Source organism: Phocoena phocoena, chromosome X (assembly GCF_963924675.1).
Source record: "Phocoena phocoena chromosome X, mPhoPho1.1, whole genome shotgun sequence".
NCBI classification, from domain to species: Eukaryota; Metazoa; Chordata; class Mammalia; order Artiodactyla; family Phocoenidae; genus Phocoena; species Phocoena phocoena.
Genome location: NC_089240.1, coordinates 109,381,964 through 109,405,682, shown reverse-complemented (window position 1 = coordinate 109,405,682; position 23,719 = coordinate 109,381,964). Strand labels below are relative to the sequence as shown.

Sequence of the window (23,719 nt, the reverse complement as noted above, 5' to 3'; positions counted from 1 at the left end):
AGGGTGCGTTCTTGAGTTCATACGTATGTTTATGTTAGCAAGTTTTTGTCAACTTACATTCAGCCCTGTACTGGGTATGCTGTGGGTAGGGTCTGGGTGGGGGAGAGAAGAAGACATGTGGTTGGTTCCCTTGCATCATAGCTCACCTCATGGGGTGGGAGAGGCTTGAACTCTCTCCCAGGTGCCCTCATGTAAAGTACATGCAGAGGAATGTTAGGGTGGCATGCTGGTACTTATATCATCCTCTAATGAATAGCTATCCCCATTCTTTAAGACTTGTGTCACACTGTTATTGTTTGATTTCACAGCATCCACCCCACTCCGCTAAAAAAGGAAAAAAGTTCCATACGGCAGATATTTTTAAAATCAAAGTGAATTGAAAAAATATTCTGTTTTTAGAATTATCCTGCACAGCAAGGGTGCAATGAGACAGGCACTCTCATATGCTGCAGATGGGCAGGCATGCAAATTGATACAATCTGTCTGGGAAGCAGTTTCCCGATAAGTGATATGGGCTTTAAGGGTTCATACCCTTTGAGCCAGCAATTTCACATCTCTCAGGATTAGCTAAAGGAAATAATCAGAGATTTACACAAATACTTGTAGAAGGATTTTTAATGCATCATTTTTTCTTTTTCCTAGCTATTTTAATGCCAGCAACTTCATATATTACTGCTCAGACTTCAACATACTTTTCTTTTTTTCTTTATGTTTTAGAAATTAATTTTAACACATGAACATATTCTTGAGGAAGGGAGGAGGGGGTTGGGATTAGGGTGGAGATCAGAGGGGACTTAAGCTTTGTCTGTAATGTTTTAAGTTTTTGCATGCAGCATCATTTAAATAGCAAAATACCAGAGGCAACTTAAATGCCCAATAACATGAATTGGTTAAATAAATTACAGTACATGCATATGATAGAAAATTGTATTGCCAATAATGATGTTTTCAGAAAAATATTAACAACCATGGAAAAATGCTTACTGTATAACGTTAAGTGAAAAATACAGGGTATAAAATTGTATCTAAAATATAATCTCAAATTTAAAAAATCATGAATGTTTATTTATTTGTTAAGAGTAGAAGGAAAGGGACTTCCCTGGTGGCACAGTGGTTAAGAATCCACCTGCCAATGCAGGGGACACGGGTTCGAGCCCTGGTCTGGGAAGATCGCACATGCTGCGGAGCAACTAAGCCCATGCGCCACAACTACTGAGCCTGTGCTCTAGAACCCGCGAGCCACAACTACTGAGCCCATGTGCCGCAACTACTGAAACCTGCGCACCTAGCCCATGCTCCGCAACAAGAGAGGCCATCGCAATGAGAAGCCCACACACTGCAATGAAGAGTGGCCTCCACTTGCCGCCACTAGAGAAAGCCCGTGCGCAGCAACAAAGACCCAATTCAGCCAAAAATAAATAAATTAATTATTTTTTTAAAAAAGTAAGCACATTTAAAATTTTGGTAGTCACTGCCATATTGCTTACTGGTAATGTATAAAAATACCTTCTCCCTATCCTTGGCAACACTGGGTATTTTTATTCTTTTTTTTTAACATCTTTATTGGAGTATAATTGCTTTACAATGATGTTAGTTTCACTAGCAATCTGCTTTATAACAAAGTGAATCAGCTATACATATACATCTATCCCCATATCTCCTCCCTCTTGCGTCTCCCTCCCTCCCACCCTCCCTATCCCACCCCTCTAGGTGGTCACAAAGCACCGAGCTGATCTCCCCGTGTTATGCGGCTGCTTCCCACTAGCTATCTACCTTACGTTTGGTAGTGTATATATGTCCATGCCTCTCTCTCACTTCGTCCCAGCTTACCCTTCCCCCTCCCTATGTCCTCAAGTCCATTCTCTATGTCTGCATCTTTATTACTGTCCTGCCCTTAGGTTCTTCTTTTTAATACTTGTTAATACAGAAGGTAGAAATGGTGTCTTTATGTTAATTTCTTTGATTATCAGTAAAGTTGTATGTTTTCATTTCATATGTTTTTTAGCCATTTTTATTTCTTCTTTTATGAATTTTTTTTTTTATAATCAGCCAAAAAGCTTGAAGAAACACTTTTTTACATGTACACAAAATAATTGCATGGCACTCAGTGGAATTTGGGGAGGATACTCTGTGATGTTGAGAGTCTAGTCTGGAAATACCAGCCTGGGGGGGACAGTGGGCCTAGGGAACGTTTGATTACTCCCATTGCTCTTGGAGAGGTGGTAAGGCTTTTGGTCTCAAATAATGGCTAGCAGTGGTGTTAACTGTCTTTACTGATCTACAGAAGCTACCAATGGTGCAGTACCCCAAGGCCAGCGACCACCCCCTCGTATCAAGAATTTCCAGATAAACAACCAGATTGTGAAGCTGAAATACTGTTATACATGCAAGATCTTTCGGCCTCCCCGGGCCTCTCATTGCAGCATCTGTGACAACTGTGTGGGTGAGTAAAACCAAAGAGATGCTGCCTGGGGAAAGGCTGAGTTGAAGAAGAGGGTCAGGGTGATTTTTCTCAGGAAAAATCAGTGGGGGTGGGAAGATAGATTTAGATAGGAAACAAGCTAGATTTTTAGTTAAGAAACTTTAGATGGGAAACAAGCTTCCAAACAATTGCAAATCAACTGTACTTCTGTAGATCAAATCATAATTTAAATATCCTCTAGTTTAAAAAAAACAACCTCTTTGGTAAATAAAGAAATAAACTTTACCTGTTTTTCAAATCTAGATTTTCTTCTACTGGATCTTTTTCAAGTGGAACCCACCTTACGTAGGGGGAGGAGAATCCTAGTCCACTGGAGGGCAGCATCGGGGAAGGAAGGGCTAAATAAGAAGTGGTGTTCCCAGGAAGAAAAAAATTGCTAGCATTTATTGAATTCCTAATATATACTAGGCACTTGCTAAGTGCTTTCCCGTTCTCTCATTTAAGACTCATAAGAACCCCATAAGATAGGTATTATCCTCATTTTACAGATGAAGAAACAGATGAAGCACCTTTGTGTAGGTTCATATAATTAAATTAGTATGAGATGAAGCTGGAACAGCTCTGATTCCAAAACCCTCATTTGTTCTTTCTCTGCTTCTGCGGCAAGGGTGGGGGGTGTATGTGTGCATAATACAGAGATCTGTGCTTCTAGCTGCATATATGTGACTTAGTTGTAATCACTGCCTAGTGTATGCTGAGCCCTGGGAAAGATCAAAAACAGGCAGTAAATATGTCTGTTGATAGGCAGATATGTGCAATTCCTTATATTATCAATAGGCATACTTCCAGCATTCTTTATATATGCCATGGAGCATGCCTGAGTACATTGCTTTCCTCTCATTAGCCAATTCTTTTTAGGTTAAGGTTGGGAAGATATATCTTACTTTATATGGTAAAAGCTATATGTAGATAGGATTTTTATAAATTGAAACTCATTTTAAATGAGCCAGGAAACTTGATATTTCAAGGAAGTGTGATGTGAAGGTTTTCAAAAAGTATTCCCTCTCCTTATTAATATTCTTAAACATAAAGAACTCATGCAAATTGATTTTTTAAAAAAGAAGCAATAACATTTCAGTAGAAATATGGACAGCAGATAAAACAGGAAATGCAATTAGTTCACATGAAAAAAGGTTCATCTCTACTAAAAAGCAAAGAAATAAAAATTAAAACAAGATCTTAAACCTAGAAATTTAGCAAGGAAAACCTGATAACGCTTAGCCCTACACTGGTAGGAGTGTAAATTGGAACAAACTTTTTGGAAGGCAACCTAATAAAATTCATGAAAACCTTAAAACATGTATACCCTTTGGTGCCAGTGACTTGCCTTCTAGGGATCTAACCCAAGAAAATAACTAGAGATGTGGTAAAGATTTAGGTATGGACATATTTACCTCCAGATTATTATAGTAATGAAAAATTGAAAAGAAACTAATTGTCTATCAGTAGATAAATGGTCAAATAAATTGTGGGACATAACATACAGTGGACTTCTGTGGGTAAAGCTCATACCAGAAAGCTAAATGAAATAAAATAGAAGATAGGCTACATTTATAGTGTGATCTCAGTTACACATTTAAAAAAATATAAGTATGTATAAAGAATTATGCAAGGAAGTACTCTAGAACGCTTATTGTCTATTATCTATAGGTTGTGGGGTAATAAGGGATTTTGTTTCCTTCATTAGAAAAAAATTATTTTCAAGTTTTCTACAATGAGCATGTATTACTTGTATCAATATTATCAGAAAAAAAGTGTGATTTATAATATATTGATGGTAAAAATATTGAATATATCTGTATAAATCTGCATTCTTCAGTGTTTTTTATGTGGCAGGTTTGCTTAAAGTAAGGCTATATCTTCCTTCCCTTTTCTGAAAAGATATAGCCCTTTAACTAGGAGATGCACCTGTTTTTACAGCCTTATTTTTTGACTGGTACACAGTTCACTGCGCTTTAAAAATGATATATTTTATTCTTTGTGCTTTTTTCATTCATTAAAATAATACATGTTGGGCTTCCCTGGTGGCGCAGTGGTTGGGAGTCCGCCTGCCGATGTAGGGGGCACGGGTTCGTGCCCCGGTGCGGGAGGATCCCACGTGCCGCAGAGCGGCTGGGCCCGTGAGCCATGGCCGCTGGGCCTGCGCGTCCGGAGCCTGTGCTCCGCAACGGGAGAGGCCACAGCAGTGAGAGGCCCGCGTCCCGCAAAAAAAAAAAAAATTAATAATAATAATACATATTCATTGTAGAAAATATGGGAAGTACAGGTATTAATAAAACTTAATCCCAAACTCACTCTCCATTTTGCTGTATTTCCTTCTAGTCTTTCTCTTGTTTGTGAAATTGGATCATACTAGAGTTTTTAGTCCTGCCTTTGTCACTTACCATTGTATCCTGAGCATTTTTCTACATCTTTAATAAATGTTTTTTGAATATATTATTTTAATGACTGCATAATCCATCATATGGCTATATTCTAGTTTATTTAGGTGGTCTCCTATCAGTAGATATTATTCACGATCCTGTTTTATTCATTATTATAAAACTGCAATCAAAATTATTAAATTTTAAAAAATTATTAAATTTAAGGATGTGGCGAAATTGGAGCCTTCATACATTGCTGGTGGGAATGTAAAATGGTGCAGCTGCTGTGGAGAACATTTTGGCAGTTCTTCAGAAAGTTAACATAGAATTATATGACCCAGCAATTCCACTCTTGGGTATATACCTGTATTACCCAGTGAGCTCGGGCTGCCAACAAAATACCACAGACTGAGTAGCTTAAATAACAGAAATTTAATTTCCCATAGTGCTGGAGGTTAGAAGTCCAAAATCACAGTGCTGACTGGGTTGATTTCTGGTGAGGCTTGCAGGTGGCCACCTTCTTGCCGTGTCCTCACATGGCCTTTTCTCTGTGCTTGCGCACTTCTGGTATCTCTTCCTTTTCTTCTTATAAGGATACCAGTTGTATTGGATTAGGGCCCCACCCTTATGACCTTATTTAACTTTAGTTACCTCCTTAGAGGCCCTGTCTACAAATGCAGTCACACTGGGGTTAGGGCTTCAATGTATGAATTTTAGGGGGACACAGTTCTGTCCATAACAATACCAAAAAAGAACTGAAAACAGGAACTCAAACGTACTTGTACATCAGTGTTCACATCAGCACTGTTCATGAAAGCCAAAAGATGGAGACAATCTAAGCGGTGGTTTGGGGGTGATGAAAATTTTGGGAAATAGGTAGTTGTGATGGTTGTACAACATTGTGAATAATTAATGCCAGTGAATTTTACACTTAAAATTGGTTAAAATGGCAAATTGTATGTTTTATATATTTTACCACAATAAAAAAATTAATAAAAAAGTATTGAACTTAAATTTCTGTGCACATCTCTATTTCCTTATGAGAAATTATTAAAAATGGATTTATTCTGCCGAAGGGGTGTGAGCATTATTAAGGCTCTTGATACATACGGGCAAATTGCTTTCCAGAAAGGTTCTCTCAATTTGTACTTCCACAAACAGTATATTAGAGTGTACGTTTTACTGTGTTCTCACTAGCACTGAATATTATTTTTTATATTCTTATTTTGATAGGCAGAAAAGTATCTTATTGTTGTATTAGTATTGCGATGAGTTAGTGAATCTGAAAACGTTTAAATATATGTTTATATGGTATTTATTAACTATTTGCTTTTTGACTATTTTTGAAGGAGTATTTGTATTTTGTTATTGATTTGTAAGGACTTCTCATAGACTAAGTTACAAAATTCACATACTTTCTCAGGTTTTTTTTTTCTCTTTAATTTTCTTTATAGTATTTTTAACATCTATGAAATATTTTTTAAAGTGTATGGAGTCAAATCTATTTTTCTTTGTCATCTGTGGTTTTTTTCCATTACTTTTATGCTTAGAAAGTCCTTCTCCATACAGGAGACAACTGTTCACCTATTCTTTATGGTTATTTTAAGGTTTCACTTTGTTTTTACATTTAACTCTTTAATTCATCTGGAATTAATTTTGGTAAATAGTGTGAGGGAAAAAGATCTAACCTTATTTTCAACCAAGTAACCAATTGTCTCTGAGTTGTTGATGGAATGATACTTCCTTTCTCTACTGGTTTTGAAGCACTACCATTCTCAGACAGTAAATTTTTATATATTCTGTTTCTGGGTGATTTCCATTCCATTGAGCTATGCCACACCATTTCAGGTATGTAGGTTTATAATTTTTTACTAACTGGAGTTTAAGAAAAACCACACTACTCATTTTTCAAAAGTCCCTTGGCTATTTACACCTATTTATTCTTCCTGCGCTTAGTAGACACACTTACTAAGACTTTTCTTTGGAAAAGCAAGGTCTCTGCTGTTAACTGACAGTGAGACAGATCACTTAACCCCTCAGTGTCTCAGTTTTCTCATCTGTAAAATGGAGAAAAGAATATCTTCTTTTGCCCAACTTCCAGGACGATTGTGGGGATCAAATGAGATGGCTGTGAAAACATTGTGAAAAAGTGAAAAATAAAAACCAGTGTTTTTTTAAAAAATTTATTTTGGAAGGAAATGGGTTTTTTTTGGTTTTATTTATTTATTTGAATTTTATTTTATTTTTTTATACAGCAGGTTCTTATTAGTCATCCATTTTATACACATCAGTGTATACAAACCCAGTGTTTTTTACAGTTGAAATAGGCAGTGATCCTAGGGGTCTTGGACTTAGGTATTAAGTGGATGGCAGGGTTGTGCTTAGTTTTGGAGGTTTTGGCACTGGACTCTCTCTTTCTCCCACAGAGCGCTTCGACCATCACTGCCCCTGGGTGGGGAATTGTGTTGGAAAGAGGAACTACCGCTACTTCTACCTCTTCATCCTTTCTCTGTCCCTCCTCACGATCTATGTCTTTGCCTTCAACATCGTCTACGTGGCCCTCAGTGAGTATACAGGGCAGTGTATGTTGCTGGAGGGGGTGGGTGGTGGGAGAAGACTTGAGGACAGCTTAGGGGAGTGGTTCCGTATCCTGGTGGGACTTTACCATTGCGAAGGCACCTTAGGACCAGTTAGAAGTGTGCACTACTGTCTGCTCCTGAACAGAGCTCCAGACCTCAGCTCATATCAATTAGGATTTACCGAGTGTGCTGGTCTTCTCAGTGGCCCTCTGCTGGAGACCAGCACCATAATTACTGGTCTGTACCTAGAGTACTGGGCATTTCTGGGGTGATCCCAAAGGTTGGGGATGTATTTTTGCCTGTATGTGTCACCTCTTTTGCCTCATAAGACCTGCCCTTGTGTCAGGTGGTAGAAGGGGTTACACCAGAGAAATGTCTTTTAGTGGCTCATGGTCTACTTTGGGAGATAGAAAATATACACCTGTGTGTGTGTGTGTGTGTGTGTGTGCGTGTGCACATGCACACATACACACACATAAAACAGCCCAAGGGCAGATGGAATGCGGAGTTAAAGGAGTGGTCTTAATCAAGGCAGCTTCCTGGGGAGAGATGAGTCCTGAGCTGGGTTTTGAACAGTGAAGAGATATGGATTGATGAAGAGAGAGGATTTTTCTTGGATATTTCTGATTTCTTTCATCTATGAATGAATATCCCGCTCCATGGCCATAGCTGGAGGCTAGGGAAAAGGGAGGGGAGCCAGATGCTTGGCTTGTGGCCGACTCTCTAGTCCAGTGTTGGGTCCTGTATTGAGAAGGTGGACCCCTTAGTCAAGAGAGTACCAGCTTGGAGGTGTGAGTGCCTGAATGAGGGCTTATCTCTTGCCGGCTTGTAACAAGGGATAAGGAGGGAAGAAAGTGAGTAGGCACTAGGGTATGTGTGTATTTTTTACTAAAGTTACTAATCTTTCTCTCTACTCCTCCTCCCAATTTCACAGAATCCTTGAAAATTGGCTTCCTGGAGACATTGAAAGAAACTCCTGGAACATATCCTCCCCTGGCAGGATGTCCCCGTGAAGCCCTCTTAAACTACTTTTCAGCATGCTTTCTGTCTGCAGTTCTCCACCATCTCATTTTTCAGACATCAGAGAGTGCCAACGTCTAAAATTTTTAAATGTAGCCTTAGTGGTAGCAACTAGAATGGAGGAAGGGAGGTCTTTCCTTCAACTTTGTCTCCACTGCCTCCCTCCCAAGTCCTTCTGATCCCAGGCTCAGCCCTGCATTCTCTAGTGGGCTATACTTTGCTCTCAATAGACCTCTTGCATCACTTACTAGAAGTCCCACCTTCCTGTTACAGCTAAGCTTATTTTGTACAGAAGTTACATTTCTGAAAAGGAGATTCAGATGGGATTTCTAGAAATCACATTCTGGTTTCTTTCCCACCAGTTTTTTCATCTATAAAGTTTATTTTTTGATGTGTTTTCCATTGGCAGTGATGGCCAACATTGTTTAGCTTTGGACCCCTCCTAAATGTCCCCTTCGAAGAGCCAATGATGAATAAACAGACAAACACCTAAGTAGACTAGATCTGTTAGAGAGCTACTTGTAGTGGATAAACAGGCATCCTTTACCTTTCATGAGGGATATAGCCAGCAAGTTTAGAATTCACCCGTTGTTATGTATGGATATATATTTGTGGTATATGTTCCAAGGGGTAAAGATGGTGTGACTGGTGTCATGAGTATGGGCTGCGGCATCAAGTCCCCTGGTGTGGCTTCTTCAGTATTCCTTAACCAACACCTCACTGTTCTAGAAGTACTCATTTGCTTCTTCACACTCTGGTCCGTCGTGGGACTGACTGGATTCCACACTTTCCTTGTGGCTCTCAACCAGACAACCAATGAAGATGTGAGTCAGCTTTTCCTCTCCTCATTACATATTCTTCTACCAAAAGCCTATTCTCTAATTACCTGCTGGAGAACTGAGTCTCCAGGGCCTGGGAGGTTGAGGCAGGCAGAAGCCAGGTATGGGAGATTGTTAAACCAGGTGTGTAGAAGAAAAAGCAGACTGCTTTGTTTGGAGCTGAATGCCTGTAGGGAATTAGGAAGAAGAGATTGAATATGGTTGGGTGAGCACAAGGTCTTTAGCTGTTCATAGGTCCTTAAAAGCTAACTGGTGCCTCTGGGTTTGGAACGGAGACGGACAGTTGCATTGAATAAGTCCTTGCTTTTAAAAAGTTACCGATTGGGACTTCCCTGGTGGCGCAGTTGTTAAGAATCCGCCTGCCAATGCAGGGGACACCGGTTCGAGCCCTGGTCTGGGAAGATCCCACATGCTGCGGAGCAACGAAGCCCGTGCGCCACAACAACTGAGCCTGCGCTCTAGAGCCCGTGAGCCACAACTACTGAACCTGCGTGCCTCAGCTACTGAAGCCTGCACGCCTAGAGCCCGTGCTCCGCAACAAGAGAAGCCACTGCAATGAGAAGCCCGCGCACCGCAACAGAGTGGCCCCCGCTCGCCGCAACTAGAGAAAGCCCGCGTGCAGCAACGAAGACCCAACGTAGCCTAAAATAAATAAATTAATGAATTAAAAACAAAAAGTTCCCAATTAATCCATATTCATTGTAGAAAATCAGGAAGTACAGATGACCAAAAAATAGCAAATAAGTCCCTGTAATTTTACCTCCTAGGCATCACCATTGTTAATGGTATGATCTACAGTCCTCTAGACTTGTCTAGACTTGTTCTCATGTTTGTTTATGTGAATATATTATGTATTTTTAAATGGAAATAATACATAACGCTCAGGTATCTGCTTTTTTACTCTATTGTGAATATTTTTCCATGGCTATGCATGTATTTCTCTTTTTTTTTTCTGTTGTGGTAAAAGACACATAAAATGCACCATCATTTTTTTTTTTTTTGGCTGCGCTGAGTCTTCGTTGCTGCGCACAGGCTTTCTCTAGTTGCAGTGAGCAGGGGCTGCTCTTCATTGCAGTGCGTGGGCTTCTCATTGCGGTGGCTTCTCTTATTGCGGAGCACGCGCACTAGGCGCGTGGGCTCAGTAGCTGTGGCACAGGGGCTTAGTTGCTTCATGGCATGTGGGATCTTCCTGGACCAGGGATCGAACCCGTGTCCCCTGCAGTGGCAGGCGGATTCTTAACCACTGCGCCACCAGGGAAGTCCTTAAAATGTACCATCTTAAACCATTTTTTAAGTGTACAATTCAGTGGTATTAGTACATTCACACTGCTGTGCAACCATCACCACCATCCATCTCCAGAACTTTTTCATCTCCTGTGCTGCATGTATTTCTTCAACATAATGTTTAAGCCTTGGCTTTTATCTTGCAGATCAAAGGCTCATGGACAGGGAAGAATCGTGTCCAGAATCCCTATAGCCATGGCAATATTGTGAAGAACTGCTGTGAAGTGCTGTGTGGTCCCTTGCCCCCCAGGTACTCAGAGGACTAGAAGATCCTGTAACTCTTGGGACAAGCAGTTTGACCTGATCCTGTCACCTGGTGTGATGCATTCTTCTGAACATGGCCTCTTCGTGTCAAAAGAGGTCTTCCCAGGGATTGTCCCTTGGTGCCGTATCTACATGGACCATAGGCCATGGGCTGGTTGTTTTGAAGGGATGACCTTTCATTCTTATTTTATCTGTTTGTTCCCTTGTTAATGTGGTATTCCCTGGTTTGTGGAAGAAAAAGTGAATGGAAGGTAGGAGATGTGTGCTAGGATCGGGCTAGACTGCCAAAGGGCAAGTTTATATTTTCCAGCACACACAGGAAGATTCAGTGGGGTGGGTGGGTGGAGAGGTGGATGCAAAGTGCTTTGTTAACTCTCCTGTCTCCTTCAGTGTGCTGGATCGAAGGGGTATTTTGCCACTTGAGGAAAGTGGAAGTCGGCCTCCCAGTACTCAAGAGGCCAGTACCAGCCTCTTGCCTCAGAGCCCAGTGAGTGTTCCTGACTTTTTAAGACTTTTAGACTTTAAGACTGAGTTGGGGATAGAGGGTGTAGACTAAATTCACACCTTAGAGATATAATTAGGCAATTTTGTGTCCAATCACTCCAGCTTCCCTGTCTCTGCTTCTGCCCTGACATTGCCTCAAGATCTTTGTGCCCTTGACATAGATTGAGATCTAGTCATTTCTTCAACATTCTGTGCCAGCCAATGTGCTAGGTGCTAGGGATACACCAGTGAACAAGTCACATAATGCGTCTGCTCTTATGGAGCTCATTGTCTAGTGGGGACGAGAGAAAACAGGTTATTAGTCCGTGTAGTGAAAAGTGCCTTGATGAGGGAAGCATAAAATGCTATAGGAGCAATGACAGGGGTCAGGGGGGTGGGTTGGAGTTAGTGGTGTGGTTACCTTGGTAGAAGGAGGCTTCCTCACTGGAATATGCAGATGTGGAAACTCTCCCAGCTATACTGATCACATATGCTTTAATAAAGTATGTTCCTAAAATTATTAGTTGAACTTTCTTTTTTTTGTAATAGCTCTGTTGAGATATAATTCAGATACCATAAAATACCTGTTTAAAATGTAGGATTCACTGGTTTGTAATATGTTCACAGAACTGTGCTATCATCACAACAATCCATTTTAAAACATTTTCATTGCCCCCCCAGAAAAACCCCTGTACCCATTAGCAGTCACTCTCCCTTTCCCCCCAGTTCCCTCAGCCCCATCCCTAGGGAACTATTAATCTGCTTTCTTTTGCTGTAGGCTTCTTCTGTACATTTCATAAAAATAGAATCATATTATATGTGGTCTTTTGTGACTGGCTTCTTTGATTTAGCCTTGTATTTTCAAGGTTCATCTGTGTTGTAGCATGTAGCAGTACTTCTTTCCTTTATACGGCTGAATAATATTGTTATATAGATAGACTACATTTTATTTATCCATTCATCAATTGATAGACATTTAGGTTGTTTCCACCTTTTGGTTATTATGAATAATGCTGTAATGAACATGTGTATGCAAGTTTTTTTTTTGACACAATTCAGATTTTTTTAGCAGATATTCATTTTTAATTATTTATTTATTTTTGGCTGTGTTGGGTCTTCGTTTCTGTGCGAGGGCTTTCTCCAGTTGCGGCAAGCGGGGGCCACTCTTCATCGCGGTGCGCGGGCCTCTCACTATCATGGCCACTCTTGTTGCAGAGCACAGGCTCCAGACGCGCAGGCTCAGCGGCCATGGCTCACGGGCCCAGCCGCTCCGCAGCATGTGGGATCTTCCCAGACTGGGGCACGAACCCGTGTCCCCTGCATCGGCAGGCGGACTCTCAACCATTGCGCCACCAGGGAAGCCCAACTGGTTTTTTTGTATATTGATTCTGTATCCTGAAACCTTGCTAAACTTCTTTTATTAGTTCTAATAGATTTTTAGTAGACTTGAACTTTCTTTTAAAGTCAAATTCTCCTGGAATTCCGTGGCGGTCCAGTGGTGAGGACTTAGCACTTTCACTGCCATGGGCCGGGGTTCAATCCCTGGTTGGGGAACTAAGATCCCACAAGCCACGCAGCGCGGCCAAAAAAAGGAAATCGAATCCTACTCTTAGATGAATGCTATTTGTAAGTTAGATAATTGTTCTCTACTTTGCCTTTCTTAAATTTTTAATTTTCTTTTTTGAAGTATAGCAAACTCATGTTTATATATCATTATCATCATTTTGAATATTGTTTTTCTGATGAGTCTGATCTTAAATCATTACAGTATAGGTTAGTGATTCTCAGTTGAATGTGCGGAAGGGTGGTATTTTAGAATCACTCAGGAGGCATTTTCAAACCAGATATACCATCTGAAGATTTTACCACCCCACCCTCTTTGGTTTAGAATCACTGTTCTAGGGAGGTATGTGTTAGGGCCGAAAGAAGATTGAGAACCACCATGTCAGGCCTTGTTAGACAAGTATGTTATAACATTGTGTTGTGAAGGAGGGAAGGTGGTCTGTGTAATTATTTGTGGTCCCTTTTATTATTATCATGCATAATAATAGAAACATCTGTCCACAACAGACAGTTAAGAATAGAACTCAAATAAACTTCAATTGCCTTCTGCTGAGAAGACGACAGTCTAGTCTTGGTTCTGAGTTTGGTGTTGGTGGCGGCGTATCTGTAGCGTCAGTGTGGTTGATGGGTTCAGAGGAAGAGTTCAGTGTCTATGGATTATCTCCATTTGTATTTCGAGGGAGAGCTTTGTATTGAATTTGATATCTTTTCCTTCTCAGGCTCCAACAGACCATCTAAGCTCCGATGAGATGCCGGAGGACACCAGCACTCCTGAAGAGATGCCACCCCCAGAGCCCCCAGAGCCCTCACAGGAGGCCACTGAAGCTGAGAAGTAGCCTATCTATGGAAGAGACTTTTGTTGTGTCTGATTAGGGCTGTGAGAGATTTAATGGGAGAAGATAACCTGAGACAGAGAGCAAGTAAGCTGTTCCTATTACTGTTTTTCTTTGGTCTTTATTCACCCAGTTGTAAACTGGCATTTTCTTGCTGCAAGCTTTTTTAAATTTCTGGACTCCAAGCAGTTGCAGAAGATGTCAGTCACCTCTGGTAACTGGACAAATGGGTCCCTTGGGCCCTGGCACTGGTTTTCCATGGCCTCAGCCACAGAGGCTCCTTGGACTCCCCTCTCTTCCCAGATCCCAGCTCTCCTGCTTGGGGTCACTGGCCCAATTCTGGGGTAAAGGTTCCTGAGACTGACTCGGATCCTCTCAAGCTGCTGCGCATCACGAGTCCAGGGGCAGTCACAGAGAACTCTGGCCAGGGAATTCTAACTGGATTCTTGAGGCCTTCAGAATGGAGGGGGATGGAGAGCGGGCTTGGAAGATTCTCCTGGCTACAAAGTGCCAACATTGCCAGCAAATCCTTTCAGGAATGGGGTAGGCAGTTTCCACTTGTTGTATTTATTCGTGCAGCTTCTCCTTTGTCCCCTGTGCACTCTCTAGCACCCAAACCCCACGCTTTTCCAGTGAGATATATGTAAGTAATTGCAGTATAGATAACAATTCACATTTCTCGTAGACTACCCAGAAACTTTTTAATACCTGTGCCGTTCTCAATAAGAACTTATGAGATGCCAACGGCACAGCCCCTCGCACTCTCTGTCTCATCTCTCTTCCTCTCTCATTAGCCCCTTTTAATTTGTTTTCCTTTTGACTCTTGTTCCTGTTGGGAGCAGGAACGGCAGTAATAAAAGTCTGCACTTTGGTGGTTCCTTTTCCTCAGAGGAAGCCCGAGTGCTCACTTAAACACTACCCCCTCAGACTCCCTGTGTGAGGCCTGCAGAGGCTCTGTATGCACAAATGGGGAAACTAAGGCACAGAGAGGCTCTCCTCTCCTCTCCCCCTATGTCCCCTCAAAAAAGAAAAAAAAAAAAAAAAAAAAGGATAACCAGTACTTCCATTAAGCCTCGGCTGAGTGAGGAGGGAAAGCCCCGCACTGCTGCCCTCCTGGGGGACCCACTCCAAGGCCTTGGCCCACCGCGGGCTTGGTAACCACACCGGGGGCTTCCTCCAGGCCCCGCTCTTCCAGCACTTCCACCGGCAGAGTCCCAGAGCCGCTTCACCCTGGGGGTGGGCTGTGGCCCCCAGTCAGCTCTACTCAGGACCTGCTCTATTTCAGGGAAGAAGATTTATGTATTATATGTGGCTATATTTCCTAGAGCACCTGTGTTTTTCTAAGCCAGGGTCCTGTCTGGATGACTTCTGGGGAGGGGGGGAGTGTAAACCAGAACTTTTAATCTATTTGAAGGCGATTAAACTGTGTCTAATGCAAACTGCCTGCCTCCTCCTTCCCCCTTCCATTTCAAGAACCACCATGGGGGTGTGAATATCTTTGGGGGGTGGGGTGGGGGTGGGGGTTGAAGGGGGTGCTTGTTACTACACATACTTCCATTTTCCAGGGGGCCCTTGGGTTGGAGAGGTAGCTCCCAAACTCTCCATTGACCTATACTACATTCTGGGTTGAAGTTTACCTTATTCTTGACTATGAAAAGAGGCCTTTCAAGGCCATGAACAGTATTAGGAAGATTGGGAGGGTCAGGGGTTATATTAAATTAAGAGAACAAGTTCTTTAATAGGATATTGTTTTTATGCAGATGGATGCTGTTAATTGCAAATGAGTCTTGGTTATTAAAGCAGGCTCCTCAGGGCCTCCCCTTGGAAATATTTTGTTAGTGATCTTTTACAAGTGATGGTATATATTTCTTTTTAAATGGTCTGTAATCAAGATTCCTTACCAGTTCTTGTCTCGCTCTTCCCAGTTAATCAGAAGTAATGAAATTCGGCCGCTCCTAGCCTTTTCTCTATGTCTTCTTATTTTCTTGTAGCAGGATTTGAGTTTAGCAATCCTTAGAGAGATAGAGAGACAGACTGGGACTCTGACTGACTCAGATTCCGGTCCTATCTGCCTCTACTTTCTCATTCTTTTTCTGGCTCTCTCAGTTTTGTCCTTGTAGTTAGATTTTAGTTAGTTCAAAATAAGGCCAAGCCTGGAGAGTTGGGAAGATATTAGGTTTTTCCAGTTAACCTGCCACTCAGATGAACCCATTTTTAGTCAGTTCTCAACCTATCCTGTCTTAGCCCATCTCCTCTCTCCTCCCTCAACTTACTTCAGCCACTCTTCTGTTGACCCTTGTGTGAGTTAGAGAAGCTTTCTTTTTCTGAGGTCAAGGGTCAGAATGGAAACCCCTTATCATTAGTGTGAAATGATCTTTTTTTTTAAAGCTTCTGCTTTTCCCTACTCCCTACCCTTGTTATTTTCCTATATAAATCTTCTGCATTTAAGACCTTGGCCTGAAGATCTGTCCCGTTCATCCCATGCACCGGCTGGGACTGTTCCTAGTCTGAGTTCTGATCAGAGGGGAGATTGAAGAATTGGTCCCTCCCAGGGGAATAGGCTTTAAATTGTTTGCTCTTTTCAATGGCTGACATTCTTTCCACCTCTCCCCTTCCTCCCCATTCCTTAAGTTTCCTATGCACCCCACTTCCCCAGACCAGGATGGTTGGCACGGATCCAAAACCTCTGGGGGTTGGTGGAATTTGGCTCTTTGAGGCCTCTTTTTTTTCTTTCATGTCCGTTTGGCCCTGGGGCCCTGCTTGCCACAGTGGAGAACACCATCTCCCCCTTTGCTTTTTTTCACCAGTGGCAGCAGTGGGTTCTAATTCTACAGCAGCTAAACTCCATTCTTCCTGCCCTGCCCTTCCTGCGTTTACCCTTAAGGCCCCTTTTCCTACTGACCAAATCTCTTTACATTGTTGGGGGAAAAAGAAGTATTTTGTTTTTAAATCTATTTTCTAACTTAAATGCAATTTAATATGTAAATCTCTGCACTTTTGTGTGAGCCTACAAATGTGTATGTGTGCTGGGTTTTTCACTCTGGTGTTTCGTAATAAAGAAATCCTTCTTTTCGGGGGGAAGCCAATTAATGAAGGAGACTTGAATGGTTTTAGAAATATAGGGATGTCTGTTTCTTTGTGCTTCTGCCTCATTTCTTTACTTGTGCCTAGTGTGTGTGACCGGACCCCTCCCCCACCTTTTGACCCCCTTCTTTTGAGAGGGCCTTCAGCCTAGTGGGGCAGAGAGAGGGACCTGAACTGTGTGTCTGGTACCCCTCTGAGACCACTTGGATTGGCTCAAGTGGTAACCTAGCAACCTAGCCCTCCCCCCTCTCCCCATAGCCTAGCCCTGTTAGTCCTTTTCTTCTAGCTCAGTTCATTTTGTACCCCTTGAGGCTTGGGGCCAGGCTAGGGAAAATCACCAAGGGATCACAGTAAATTTTTTTTTAATGATAATTTGCTCTTGTGCCTTGGTGATGCTAAAGAAGACCAGTACTTCCAATAATTCAAAGAGCATTTGTGTCAGTTTTGAGAATACATTCTAGGAATTGCTTGCTGTTCTTGAGCAGTGCGTTTTAGAAACAGTATCAAAGGCTAGAACTGCAAATAACGCTAGTTTTAAAGGATGCAAGCCCAACTCACAAAAAAGGGAGTCATTGTGGATTTCATGTTTTGGATAAATACGAAAGGGGAATGGGAACAAACATATTTTTATAGTTTTAATATCATACACTGAATTTCCAGTAATGCAACAGTTGTGTAAATTGAGTGAAGATGGTACTTTATTTTATTCAGAAGTTTACCAAGAGTTGTGATCTTTGAAAATCGTGTCGCCAGTAGCAATGCCATTCCTGGATTTTTAAGTTGCCAATACTTAGTCTTCCCCTGTAGCAGCTGCATTCGCAGTGAATCTACGTATATAAGTGGAAGCATCTGACTGTTAATCTTCTAGTATAGTCTTGTGCAGGCATTTGTGTACTGAAATATCTATTATCTGATGATAAATGACTTTCCTTTTATTTCTCCTTTATACTATAGTTAGTGTATTGTATTGCTATTCTGGAAATTACGTGTATAAGCAGTTTATATTAACTATGAGATTCATTTCAGGGTGGCAAAGGGTACGCTGCAAAATATTGTATATACCAACGGAGGGCTGGGGCTGATAGGGTTGAGAACTGTTGGACTAGAGTATCTCAAAGGTCCCTTTCTACCTCTAAATATTTGGAAAATTTAGAAAATCAACAAACACCACCCCATCCCCTTATACCTTTAACGTGCTTTTTAAATTTTAAAAGTAACACATGTTCATCAAATTTAAAAGTAGCACATGTTGAAAATTTTGAAAGTACAGGAAAGTAAGAAGATTGAAAAATCACTCATAAACACATCACCAAATATAATAATCACTGTTAATGTTTTGGTGTATTTCTTTCTGGTCTTTTTTCTGTACAGATATATTTTTGAACATAACTGGAATTCAACTATAAATATAGTTTTGTAATCTTGCTTTTTTTACTTAGCGTTTTCCATATCATTAGAAATTATTTGAAAATACTTCTTAATGACTCCATAATACGTGCATAACCTTTTCCCTATTGTCAGACATTTAGGTGTCTCCAGTTTTTCATTATTATGAATATTGCTGTGATGAACTTCCTGATATATGGGCATATCTTATTTCCTTAGGATAGATTCCTAGAGGTGGAATTACTGAGTCAAAGGGAGCGCTCTTTTAAAGGCTCTTGATAAATATGGCCAAATTGCTTTACAGAAACGCTGTCCCAGTTTGTCGTTTGTCCTGCCTGCTTTGTATCAGGGAGCCTCCTTCAACACACCTCATTTAAACATTTGGTAATTTAGTAGCTAGCTGTAAACTGGTATCTTGATACCTTCATTTCTTAATTTCTATTTCTTCCGTTAATAATGAGGTTAAACATTTTCCACACCTCCCCTCTGCTTTATGTTTCTTGCTTTTTGTACTCTGCGAATTGGCCTTCCAAGTCCTTTATCTTTCTTCTGGTATTAGGGGGTTTTCTACTCAATTAATAAATGAAAGCTTGGAGCTCACCCTCCACCATGGGCCAGGAAGTGAAGGGGCCTTGATTTAGAAGTGGTTTTACAACTCTGGAGCATGGCATAGAATTACCTCCCTAAAGTTCCATGTCCCTTCGCTCTCTTCAAGCCCCCCTCCCCACTGCCTTTTCTGCCAGCCACTGCCCATCTTCAGCTTCTGACTGTTCCAACTTGGCCAAGTGGGTGATAGTTTTGTGCCCCAAATTAGAGACATGATTGTCATAAAACCTGGCCTCTGTCCATGACATCCCTGAAAGGAAAACACTGATCACGTAGAGTCCACGTTGCTTGTGCTCACTCTTGCTCCCTCTCTCTCTCACCAGAAAATTAAGTACTGTGACTTATCTAAGGTCACATGGACAGTTACTGGTAAAGCAGAGACCAGAATCCAGATGTCCTCACTCCCAGTCCAGAGAGCTTTCTGGCATAACCCCCTGCCCCTCAGTCGAGCAGGTGTAGACAGAGAAAGGAGTTTGAATAATTCCAAGTGTCACTTGAATGAAATGAGCCTTTCCTTCATTTAACATTCAATAAATACTTGTTGAAAACTGACCATGTGCTAGGGTTAACTTTAGGAGAAGTGGCATTGCTGACCCCATTCTCTTGTGAGTTGAGAAACAGCAATAATTTTAGGATTTTTTTGGCCATTTTGGATGAATTTTACCAATGGTCTCTCCCTTTTGGGCATGCAGAGGGCTGACTATATATAGTCAGACTGATATGGGGGTAGTTGTTGGGTTTTTGTTTTAGACTTAAATCTCTTAAATCTCTCTGCAGACCCCTGCACTTAGGTTGAACTGGTGGTGGGGTTTCTTTAGCACAGAAAGTCAGGAAGTTGCCTTGCCGAGTTCCCACAGTCAAATCGCCTGTCCCTTTGTGAGGGCCATTGCCCTGGGCTCTCTCTGACGCTATCCCTGGCAGGTCCCAGAGGCAATGGTATACAAATGCTGTATTGGTAACTGTGAAGTTCTAGGAAAAGGTGAAGCCTACATATCAAGTGCTATAGAATTCCGTTTATTTAGGACCTTCCTGGAGGAGGAATGTTGGCTGGGTCTAGAGGAGAGGCAGTTCCTTCCCACTTGATTGTGTTGTTGGCTGAATAGTATAGAATGTGGCCGACGTTGTATGAGAAGCCAAGGTAGCCTCTATTGTGAAGGAGAGGTGGGAGAGCCACTTCTTTTCCCCAGCTGGGAAACCTCATACCTCATCCTGAATTTCCTGACTTGGGAGGGGGGAAGGTGTTGAACCTCACTGAGACTACCGTGATCAGTGCCCATTTTCCCCTTACAAACCTCTTTTAGCTTTTGTTTTAATGCCCTTGGTCTCTAGTGGCCCCACTGAGGCCTCCACTTCTGTGAAAAGCCTGGGAGGGGTTTCTATGAGTGAGAGGCAGACCATGCTTCTTGAGAGTTTGGGCGGGAGCAGGAGAGGGAATTTGTGGAGGCGATAGACATTTTTGTTGGGGGGAGGGGGGAGCTGATCAGGACCTACCTGGGGAAATAAAGGCAAGGAGTGACAGGCGGGGGCGATGGTTTAGCTAGAATGTGCTGATACCCCCAGCTGCTTCCCCTGATGGGCTGGGGAGGTATCTCTAATCCTGAACTGGAGAGGAGCTGACTGGACTCTATCTACACTTTTTCTTTTTGAATCTAGCCTTTATCCTCTTCTTTCTAGCAGCCCATGGATGTCCAGCGGAATTGCCTAAAATAAGTCTGATACCCAGGGCTGATCATCGTACTGTAGGCTGGGCAGAGCTAGGGCTGTCCCAGGCTCTCAGGTGGGCTTTCTCCCCATCACCGGCCTCTCGGGACACCAGAGCTGGCACCCTCTACCCTGAATCCTAGCACCCTCTGGGAGCTTTGATATAGCATGTCTCTGAGCTACAGCAGTTAGTCTGCAGACAAGCACATGTCAGAGTGGCCTTTGTGCCCATTCTTGAGCTCAGTACCTTGGAGGTTACAAAAAAGTTCAAAAATCCCCAGTATTTATTGTCACTATGTGCCAGAAACTTTATACGCTATCTCATTTATTTCTCTGATAACCCCAAGAGGTAGGTATTATTAGCTCATTATTCTTTTTTGTTTAATTTAATTTTTATTTATTTTAAATTATTTTTAAATTGAGATATAATTAACATATAACATTGTGTGAGTTTAAGGTGTGCAGTGTGTTCACTTGATATATTTATATATCGCAATATAGATCATTGTTCTTATTTTACAGAAGAGAAATATATGTGTATATAATTACCTCAAATTCTGCAACTAACTAGTAAGTGGTGGAGCCAGGATTTGAAGACACTTTAGAATGCCAAAGCCTTTGCTCTGGGTCACTACACTAGCTAGGGGTCCAAGATGAGACTAGCCTTGAAGGGAATGAGATGGAGGTTGCAGGGTGGTGACTTGTTATCATTCACTGAGCGTGAATTTTGTGCTTGACACTGTGCTAAGTATTCTACATACACTAGTTCATTCAATCTGTGTAACAGCCCCATGAGGCTAGTACTATTATCCCCGCTGTACTGATGTGGGAAAGTGAGGCTCAGGGAGGTTAAGCGGCTTGTCCAAAGTGACCCAGCTAGTGAGTGACAGGGCCAAGACTTGAACTCAGGTTGGCCAGAGATCCTAACTGCTAGTCTTCACCTTCCTGCTCTAGAGGAGCCTCCACTTACTGGAAAGGCCCAAGGGCACAGGAAGAGCCCCATTGCCCTCTTGGACCAGCCCTCCCCCACCTTCCAAGGGGAGCTAGAGGCTACGGCTCCCTGGGCCTCTGACATCCGAGGCTGGGGTGGGGGTATAGGGTCTCCAGCTGTGAAGACTCAGCCTCATGGACACCAGCCCTTGCTTTGCTGGGCTCAGGGTGCCACTTGGCATCTTCTAGATGTCCGTGGGGCTGGACAGGAGCTTCCAGCAGCCCTGCCTGGATAAGGGACTGCAGGCTTTGCACTGCAGACCTACAGAGGCACTGCTTTCCTCGCCCTCAGGCCCTGGCCTGTAGTCTACATTTCCTCATTGCCCCTCTTCACTGGCCCCTCCCTAAGTCTGGTGATCATTGGAGCCCTTGCACAACTACCTACTTTCAGCCTGTATTCAGCCTACAGATCAAACTGAAGCCCCGTAGCTCTGAGACACCCCCCCACACACACACCCAGGGCAGGGGAGGATTTTAAAACATCATTTTCTCAGTGATTCCTCTTTTTCTGAAATTTTCCTTTCCCCAGCTTGGAGCTAATAGATGGGTATTACCCAGGGGGTTTAAAAGGTTTAGGAATCCCTCTGATAGGCTCCCCTTGGTGTATGTGGATTTTAAGCACTTTGGGTCTTATTCACCCCCACTCCCCATCTTTCCAAAAGCCTCCATCAAAAGGCAGCAGGATCATGACTTTGCTGCTACCGTAAATTGGAGGCTTAGGCCTATTTATTTATTTAGTTTCATTGTTTTCAAATTTTTAAATATTTTTCCTTTTTATAGATATAAAAATAATACTTTTGAAATTCAAATAAGACAAGAATGTATTAAGTGAACACTTCTCTTCCTCGCTCCCCTAATCCCACCCAACCCCTCACAAGATCACTGGTAACCATTTGGTGCAGATTTTTCTGGTCTTTATTCTTGTGTATGTTTCCTTTTCTTAAATAAAAATGGAATCACCCTATAAATAAAGTTTATTACTCACTTTTCCCCCATGATATTGCACAGACTTCTTTTACAAGAACGTTTGTACGTTATTTGTATAATTTTAAAATTTCGATTTAAACAATAAAAAAATCACAAAAGATTTTCCCCGTGTCGTTAAATATGTTTCTACAACGTCATGTTTAATGGTACTGTATGAATGAACCATAAGGTATCTAACTAATTCCCCATTTGCGTTGTTTCCAATTTCTTACACAAAGCTGTCGTGAATATCTTTGTCCATATATTTGTGGCCACTCGTGTGGCTCTTTGTAGGGATGGAATCCTGGGAAGGGAATGGCTGGGTCAGAGGGTGTCAGAGGCACATCACAGGAGTGATAGTTTGCCCTCTGGAAGGCTGGCGGGGCTCTGAAAGCTCGTTGGGCTTCCCACTCAACATCTTCAACCTGTCTGAGCTTGTTTCCTCCTCTGTAAATTGGGAAGATGATGGTACTACCTCAGTGGGAGGGGGATAGCATGAGGATCACAGGAGAGATACATGCAAAGCGCGTGGAGCCCAGCACACATGTCGCTGCTTACGAAATGACAGCAACTATTCAGTACCACTAGGGCGGTGAGGCCATTTGGGCTGCCCGAAGCCACTAAGGGTAGTGGGACGAGTACAGCTGAGAACAAAGCTCACACTCCAGTTTGCCCTCCCTAGTGCAGTTAATGCCGATGAACCAAAGGAAGCCAGGAGTCTCCAGCCCACCTCCCAGGAGATGGTGTAGCTTCAGTGGGCACACGGTGGGACCCAGGAAGAGATGACCTCAGAGGGAAGGTCCTGCTCACTGCAGATCTCCCTCTCTTGGACAACCCTCGGAGCAGGCCCTTTGTCACAGGGTGCGGGGGGCAGGGTGGGCAATGAATAGTTCTAGGAAGAGGGGAATAGCTACCCCCCACCCTCAGACCCCAGGAAGCTGGTGGCCACGGGAGCCAGTGCTCTGAGGAGGGCTGGTTAGTGGTCAGCAGGGTCAAGGGCACTGAGCATCTTTGGGGAAGGGACAGACGGCCCTGACAGTGGAGAACATTTCGCTGAGTCCAGCTTTGAAGGAGACTGGTCTGTTACACCCGCCCGCCCGCCCAACGCTCTCTCCATAGGAAAGATAACCGGAGACAGTAATTTAGTTCTACCTGTTTATTGCTACCAACCCATCTCCCTTCACCCCCCTCATATTTACACCCAAACCGCTCCCCCAAGATGGCTTCTACCAGAGTTCCTGGGACTAGGTCCAAAAGTGTCCACTAAACAGGCAGT

At 42.5% G+C, this 23,719-nt stretch overlaps 1 protein-coding gene across 3 annotated transcripts in view; it reads left to right on the top strand.

Moving 5' to 3' along the window:
- ZDHHC9 (zinc finger DHHC-type palmitoyltransferase 9) overlaps positions 1-15,149 on the top strand; it is a 30,598-nt gene extending 15,449 nt beyond the window's left edge. For 2 of the 3 annotated variants that reach the window (XM_065900090.1, XM_065900089.1), the window contains 7 exons: positions 2,285-2,443; positions 7,272-7,409; positions 8,359-8,407; positions 9,166-9,268; positions 10,714-10,817; positions 11,222-11,318; positions 13,597-13,797. In XM_065900090.1, the coding sequence (XP_065756162.1) occupies positions 2,285-2,443; positions 7,272-7,409; positions 8,359-8,407; positions 9,166-9,268; positions 10,714-10,817; positions 11,222-11,318; positions 13,597-13,713 (767 nt within the window). In that variant the 3' untranslated portion in view covers positions 13,714-13,797. Of the gene's footprint in view, positions 1-2,284; positions 2,444-7,271; positions 7,410-8,358; positions 8,408-9,165; positions 9,269-10,713; positions 10,818-11,221; positions 11,319-13,596 lie in introns of all 3 variants that reach the window. The other variant, XM_065900091.1, reaches the window with a different exon arrangement.
- Positions 15,150-23,719: the final 8,570 nt, after the last annotated feature.